This window comes from Ipomoea nil, unplaced genomic scaffold (genome assembly GCF_001879475.1).
Source record: "Ipomoea nil cultivar Tokyo-kokei standard unplaced genomic scaffold, Asagao_1.1 scaffold0937, whole genome shotgun sequence".
Taxonomy (NCBI): domain Eukaryota; kingdom Viridiplantae; phylum Streptophyta; class Magnoliopsida; order Solanales; family Convolvulaceae; genus Ipomoea; species Ipomoea nil.
In genome coordinates, this window is record NW_017617365.1 from 1,487,917 (window position 1) to 1,496,529 (window position 8,613).

The 8,613-nt window shown below is 43.3% G+C and overlaps 1 protein-coding gene across 1 annotated transcript; it reads right to left on the reverse strand.

Moving 5' to 3' along the window:
• Positions 1-6,105: 6,105 nt before the first annotated feature.
• On the reverse strand, positions 6,106-7,203 carry LOC109179600. Its single transcript, XM_019329100.1, has 3 exons — positions 7,132-7,203; positions 6,386-6,557; positions 6,106-6,293 (listed from the first exon to the last, which is right to left on the reverse strand). The coding sequence occupies exons 1-3, from the start codon at positions 7,201-7,203 to the stop codon at positions 6,106-6,108; spliced, it is 432 nt and encodes a 143-aa protein (XP_019184645.1).
• Positions 7,204-8,613: the final 1,410 nt, after the last annotated feature.

The following is an 8,613-nucleotide window of genomic DNA, read 5'->3' on the forward strand; positions in this document are numbered from 1 at the left end:
GGTGAGGGAAAATCTCCAACCAACTCTTAATTCCTTATTTAATTTAATTTCTTTAATTAAATTAAGGAATGTATCGGGACACTATTATGTCCAGGTTCATGATTTCATTAAATTTCCAAATAATATCAAATATTCAAATTTCTCAAAATTATATAATCCACATATAATTTTAGTGGGCCACGACCAAGTCAGACCCGCTAATTAGCAACCCAATTACTCCAAGCAGCCCGGTCCAACTCACTTAAATATTTCATCATTTCGGGCTGAACAATCCAACATCCAATTACATTTAATTAAGCAATTAAACCAATTAAATATTTAATGGGCCATTTAATTAACCCAATTAAATAAATATTAGTCCAATTAACTTAATTAAAGTAATTAATTTAATGATCAATTACCCGTCACGGTCCAACGATATTATTTAAATTTTCCAATGCCTACAAATTGCCCCTTCGAGACTTACTTGACGTGCCTTAAATGCAGAGGGAAGGTAGTCTCGAAATTAACCGTAGTAATCCAAGAGTCCATATTTGGGATGACAGACTTGCAGACTATAATTTGACCGCAAAATTCCTCAACTTATGCCCAGGCAACCGTCTAACCAAAAATGTACTTCAAAATTTGAAAGCACGCTTATAACTTTCGTCGAATTTTTTCCTTTTAATTTAGGCCAACATTAATAATCCATTTTCCAACCGTACTTTAATTAAGTTCCATGTACATAGATTTTCAAAATGGAGTCAACATCCCCTGTTAATCCAAAGTACTTCACAGTTTAATAAAATAAAATTGGTCCACAAAACTTGCTTTAACGGATTATACTCCTGCAAACCATATTAATCCTTTTTCCCATTCCACCACATAATTAACCACAACATCATAAGCTGATAAGGATTAAGTAACAGAATTAGAATCCCAACCTACTCAAAATCCTCATCCCATGACTATAAATAATGTAACTGTTAATCATTTTTTCCAATCCAAGAATAGAGCTGTAGTTAATTTCACCGAGCTTCAATCTTCATCCAAGCTGCAATCTCTTTCATAAGGTAATTTTTGTTCACTATACTATCTTCTTGATTTTTTTATTTTGCCAGGGGAAATAAAGGAAACAAAATACGTGAGGCATTGGGTAAAAACACCCGAAAATTAATTTTTCCGGGCTTGTTTTTTTTTTTACCATTGCTTGGGTCACCATCTTCACCAACAGTGGTCTAGAACTCTTGGAAATTAATTTTTCCGGAATGACCACCACTGTTTGGGCTCTTGGGAATTTTCTTGGAATATCTTCCACCACTACTTGGAATCTCGCTATTGCTGCTCCAGTGCCTCTCCATTCTCACTGTACTTGGTGATGAAGAAGAAATGAGATCGAAAGGCTCTGGAATTGGAAGGCTCATGCTCTGCTTTTGGTGTATTCCAGGAGCTTGCCGTGCATTATAGAACCGTCGCCGGAGGACCAATTGTTTGAACCAACCGCCGACGAGCTTGTCAGAGGAGAAAGCTTGCTAAGGCTTCGCTGTGTTCGTCGACAGAGGTATGGCGAGAGCCTTTGCTTTAATTTATCCCTTGCTTTGCATTTAAATAGAGAACACATAGAGCCATGCGCCATTACTCTTCCCCATGTCTGCTTGCGTGTGGGTATAGGTTTCTTGAGGGCAACTTTGAACTACAATCCACAGTTCTATTTGCTTTGTCTTTTCCCATCCCATCACACTTTGCTTTGTCACTTTTCCCATCACACTTTCCCATCGGCCCTTTTTTATCTATTTCGCATGTGTTAGCGTATATACACGCGTCCATCTTCTGCTTCATGACTGCGTGAATGTACACATACGTATATAATAACATGTGTGTAATGCACTAACATTGTTTGTGCCGTGCGTATAACATACATAACATATATTTGCTTTTCGTAATATATTTTTGTTTTGCTTTCCATAATCCTCTCCTGCCAGCGTGAACATAGCCCTTTTGAGACTCCACTGTGCTTAGCTTGTGTTATTGTGTATATATAATACACTTAACCCATGTGGGCCACTGGTTTATAAGTAATATACATATATATGTTTACCTTGCATGCACTATATAGTGTAGGTACATATATATATAACATAGATGTGGCTCACTGACCCATGCATAATTTATATATAATATATTTGATGCATATGTTGTATGAGTATATGCACACATGCATATAATTCATATGATACGCATACAATACGTATGATATATATATATACGTAGTATGTGCATACATATATAATATGGCTTCCTTTTTCCTTTTTTTTTAACACTCCCCCTTGACGTGAATTCATATATATACATGTGTAACATATATATATGTTTCGCATTAAACCTTGCAAATCCGAGATATGTATGTACATAATATATTTTAGTAACGTACGTGCCCATATGCGCCCAATCCATGCTTGCTTCTTATACTTTGTGTGTACCACGTACATAATATATACGGAGTATATAATATATATACACATAGCATAATTGATGTTTGCTTGTGACTGCACATATATAACTTGTGTAGCATAGGCATTTTGCGACAATATATTTTTTGCATCGACCTCAAAATTGTCTTATACTTTTGGACTTGGCCTCTTGGTTCATAATGCAGATTCATACATCGCAAACTATTTTGAACAATGGTAGTGTTTGAGGACACCGTGGGAGCCGATCAGAAGAGGAGGCTCAAAGTATCAAGCGATGAGACCGGAAGAAAAAGCATGTTGTTCATCGTTTACCCACCAATGACGCCAAGAACCCTCCTTGCCCCGACACTGCCTTATCGGGTGGAGGAATGGACTCGTAACGCCGAACACCAGCCACCCAAAACATGGGTTCTAAAAACCGGGCTAGGTCATACGGAATACTTAGACCCACTCCCGACTCTAGGGCGACAGATCCTTAGGGGTGAGGCCTCATGGAACCAACATCCCAGCTTCAGAGGAGAGTTCAGCTTTACGATGGGATATTGGGAATGGACTGAGACTATACTCAGTATGCACCGTGAACTCCTGGAGGCCGTGACGATCTACGACGGCATATACGCCTCGTTGTTCACCTATGACCGCTCGACGCATATTGTCCAAGCGTTCTGCGAAGCGTGGAGCCCTATGACCAATACACTGCTTACATCACTTGGTGAGCTCTCAATCTCACTTTGGGATGTGCATGTGCTCTGCGGCCTGCTGATATCTGGCGACATCTATGATGAGTATGTCCCAACCGCCTCAGAGTTAACGGGGGAAGACGCCAACCCTGACTCTACTCCTCCAAGTTGTAAATACTTGTTCCAAGCATATTGTTACATTAGTGACCGAAGCAGGCAACGAGGGACTCGTCGCGAAAAAAACAGTAATGACCGTTCCGTTCCCATTGTTGACTGGATAGCATTTTGGAGTAGAAGACCGCCAGTCTACGACAGACCAACGCCAAGGAAAGAAGACAAGAAGAAAACTCGCCCAAGGAACACCCAAAATCCAAAAGGCAAGATCCCAGCATTCAAGGGATGGACTAAGACGACCAAAGCACCCTTTGCCGAGCTCGGAATTCCCCCTGAACATGAAAATGAAACTCACTTAGCGGTATACTTGAGTTGCTGGTTATGCGTATTCGTGCTCCCCATCAAAATGACGAGAGTCATTCGCTTCCAGACATTCAAAATGGCTTGCTTAATGGCGACAGGCAGAACGTTGAACCTTGGGATCCCCGTGCTTGCGAGCATCTACACTGGACTGAACGTGATATCCCAATCTAATACCCCGGGGCTAACCGATAGCCGCTTCCCCATCCACTATGTATACGGATGGTTGTCACTTTATTTTGACACCCATTTCGCAAAAGACCACACGTCAGCTTCCCCGTTGATGATCGCCTACTCGGGGAGGGTGGTGCGAGATATTACGGACCGATAGAGGCTCGTCGCAAGATTTTCAAAGCTGACAGTGCCAACTGGCTTTGCACGACACGCCACTTAACTAAGGATCTTCACTTCCTTGACGATGGGAATGCCCACGACACCGACGACGAGTACTTCATGTGCCTCCGCTCTAACCACCTCGTATTACGATGGACAGATGCATGTGTCGCCGAACCTTACACTCCCCATCGATTTAGCCGACAATTTGGGTACTATCAGGATGGTGGTTCAGGCATATTGGGCCATGACGAACGCGAATTCACACTTTCGGAGGGCTTCCAGCGTTGGCGCCATTTTACACTTAGGGGCTCAGGGTCGCGGGTGACATTTCCCGCGACTCGAGTCCCTGTCACTATGAAGAAATACTTCTCGCGGAGTTACAAGGAATGGTGGGCGCAAGTCCATGGGGACTATCTTGAGCGCTGTATCAACGACTTAGTTCCTGAGTACCCAGCCGACGTGCAGCATGAAGTCGGTACTTCCAAGAAAGCCCAACGTCCGGTCCAAGAAAGTGAACCACCGCCCAAAAAAGAAAGGAAAACACCATTCCACAAAAGGAAACCGAGGCGATACGACAGGACTCGGATGATGAAGGAAGCCATGACCGTTACTGGAAACGGCGACGAGACAGACGTTCACCTTCCCCAGTGGAGGTAAATCATTGTTCTCGCTTATCCCAATGATTGCTGGTAGCACTTAATTTACCCTCTTTTACTTCTTGACAGGAAAATGTGGCGATACCTGCTAGTGGAGGGGCTGAGTCATCAAATAAAAGGGTGGCAGCCAGCAACACTGGAGAAAGTGGACATTCAAACAATGCCTCAGCATCAAGCACGCACCAATCGGGGAATTCCCTCGACGAGCCACGCGTAGGTCAGCAAGATAGACCTGAGGTCTCTGTCTTTGATGGGAAAGACCTCGTACTAGAAGAATTTAAGGTGGTTGTCATAAATGTCTGGAACAAGCTTCGCAAAAAAGTTGGACGACACCTCGGTAGAACAGATTTCATCTTTGCAAGAGAGCTTTTTGAATGCTTTTGCAAATCTGCGGAAGTTAGACATTGATATCTCTCCCTTGGAAACACGGTTGCAGACATTTTCACGAAAGCTCAAGCCTTTGATAACTTAAGGTCCACAATTTCTGACAAAACGTCGAGCGAGTCTCAGTCTTTATCCCTGGCGAAGGATGCGCTTAAGAATGCACAAGACGAGTTTAGGAAACTCAAGAAAGATCTATTGGGCCAACATAAGATGCTTAAGGCCACAAAAGATCGGGAAGAGGAGTTGGAGAAAGAACTGAAGCTAGTTCGTGCCAAGGCAGAGGAATGCGACACTGCGATTGCCAAAATTACAGATGACCTGGGCAATGCTAAGACTGCCGTTTCGGAGCTGGGGCAGAGGTCACCCGCATTAAGGACCTGACTGTACTGACGCCAGAAGATGAAACGAGCTTAAAGGAGCAAAGAGAGGCTTAGAAGCGTGCAAAGACGATATGCTTAGCTTTAGGCTTTTTTATTGACTGATACTCTTTGTCATTTAGTTTCTCTTTTGATTGCAAGAACTTTTGTTGTTCGTTTCTAACTTTTGATAATTGAATGCTTCTCATTTATGTGCCGGTCCTTTAGCGATAATTCATACAAACTTTTCTTTTACCCGTTGAAGGATTGTCTCCACTCTTGCAACATGAATTGGATTTGATTTTGTTATGACTGAACTTAGATAATTTGATTCTAAGCTGCCTACATACTCCTATCAAGGAGATCAAGTCAAACGTAGTTCAAATGATTTTTTTTCACAAAGTAGAGCCGTTCACAGTTTAGACTCATGCAGGCCAGGAGCGTCTATGATTTGGGCCCACCCATAGACAAAGCGAGATGCATTAGCAGTTTAACCACGTGCTGCATTTTTGGTGGATGAGTCATTCATCAGATCTTCATGACTTGTGTTGACACCCCAAGTTTAAGGGTGGTAAAGCTTTAGGAACCTTCCATTAATTGGACCGATCTTCAAACCATCTTCACTAATTAGCTTGTAAGCCCCCTGTGTAAACTTCCAAAATCACGTAGGGACCATCCCACCTTGAAGTGAACTTGTGGCCAGTTTTTTTCGTGATGATGGGCCTGCGAACAGCTAGGACTTTGTCCCCAATTTGAAAGGAACGGGTCCTTACCCTTTTGTTAAAAGCTCTAGACATACGAGCTTGATAGCACTCCAAGCTTTGTTGCGCTTGCAGCCGTTTTCATCCAAGGCTTCTAGCTCGGCCAAGCGTAGTTTAGCATTTTCTTCATCAGTAAGACCCTCCTGTATGGCCAACCTCAAGGAAGGTATTTGGCGCTCTAGAGGCAAGACCGCTTCTACACCATACACCAAAGAATATGGAGTGCTTTGAGTAGGTGTGCGGTATATGTGTTCTATACGCCCACAAAGCTTCTTCCATCTGTCATGCCAGTCCTTTTCGATTTTGAGACCACTTTCTTCAACAAATTGCATAGGGTTTTGTTAAAAGCTTCAGCAAGCCCATTTGCAGCTGCATAGTAAGCTGATGAGTTTCGCTGCTTAAAGTCAAAAAGCTTGCAGATCTTGTCCATCAAGCTTGTTGTCAAAGGGCTTCCCGTTATCTGTTAAGATATATCGCGGGATACCAAATCGATAGACGATGTGGACACGGAGAAAGTCTGCAACATTTTCTTTCTCACCTCCTTCAATGCCACGGCTTCCGCCCACTTTGAAAAGTAATCGTGGCAGCTAATATGTAGGCATGCCCTGCAGATGACTTAGGCGTAATTGGGCCAACCACATCAAGTCCCCAAGCATCAAATGGCCAAGATGCAACTGTTGGGTGTAGAGGTTTTGGTGGCTGATGAATAAAGTTTGCATGATATTGACAAGCTTGGCACCTTCGAGCATAGTCTATGCAATCCTTCACCATTGTAGGCCAATAATATCCCATTCGCTTAATGTGGAAATGTAACTTGGGACCGGATTGATGTGCACCGCAAACCCCAGAATGAGCTTCTTGCATAGCTTGTAGAGCTTCCTCTTCCCCTAGACATCGGAGAAATATTCCATCAAAGGAACGACGATACAATGTCTCTTTATAGTAGATAACGAGGAGTTCGACGCTTTATATCCACCCTTTTACGGGGATCTTCAGGTAACTTTCCATCAGTGAGGTAGTCAATTAACGGTTGCCTCCCAGTCGTCTTTGCCTATATCATACACTGAGGCAGTAGGGAGTTCAACGGTTTTCATCAACTGAGCCATCTTCGTTAAAGATTGGTGGAACCACCCACCTTGACATACTTGTATTCAGGCTGCAGGATGAGCAATAGTTGAAGCCAATGCGGCTAAGGCGTCAGCTTGCTTGTTTCTTTCCTCGGTACATGTTCAATTGTGACGTCCCCTAACCATTGCATGAGTATCTTTGCATAGCTGTTATATGGGACTAACTCCGCCTTTTTCACTTCATATAGACCCAACACTTGGTTTTATGATCAACTTGAATCTCCATAAATGTTAATTCTCAGTTGCTTCATGTCAGCCGCTATTTCGAGCCCAAGTATCAATGCTTGATACTCAGCAACGTTGTTTGAACATTGCTCGGTCAAGGTGAATGAATATGGCAACACCTCGCCTTCTGGAGTGACGAAGACAACTCCAGCGCCTGCCCCTTCTCTATGCGAAGCTCCATCAAAGTACATCTTCCATGGGGGTAGGACTTCAATGATAAGCACATCTTCATCAGGCAAATCGTCAGACAACTCCCATTCAGCAGTATTGGGTGATCTGCGAGGAAATCGGCCAAGGCTTGCCCCTTGACAGACTTTTGCGGCACATATATAATTTCAAACTGTTGAAACAATAAGTACCACCTTGCGAGGCGGTCGGAGAGAACGACCTTCGCCATAACATATTTCACCGGGTTCGCTTTGGAAACAAGCCGGATGGTATGAGCCTCGAAGTAGTGCTTAAGTTTTTTGATGGCGAATACCAATGCCAAACATAGCTTTTCAATCGGGGAGTACTTTAACTCGTTCGGGGTCATTCATTCTACTAAGATAGTAGAGAGCATTCTCCTTCCCCTTGTCATTTTCTTGAGCAAGCAAGGCGCCCACAGAACAATCTTGGGCGGAGATATAAAGGATCAGCGGGCGACCATGGGCAGGAGCGGTTAGCACAGGCGGCTTCATCAAGTATGACTTGATACTCTCAATGCGCTCTTGCATGCCTCGTCCCATATGAACGGATGCCCTTTTTCATCAACCGACTAAAAGGTTGACATCTTCCTGCTAGGTTTGATATGAACCTTCGGATGTAAGCCAACTTCCCTTGTAAGCTTTTAAGCTCATGAAGGTTTCTCGGCTCAGGCATCTTCATTATGGCGTCAATTTTGGCTTGTTCAATCTCGATGCCCCTGTGTCGAACAGTAAACCCGAGGAACTTTCCAGCAGCAACCCCGAAAGCACATTTCAGGGGGTTCATTTTCAGTTGAAACTTTCGTAGGCGGTCGAAGACTTGCCTTAAATGCGCCAAGTGATTTGTGCGCAATTTCGACTTCACAACCAGGTCGTCTACGTAGCATTCGACCATTTTATGGAGCATATCATCAAATATTGTCTGCATAGCCCTTTGGTATGTAGCACCTGCATTTTCAAACCAAAGGGCATTACTTTG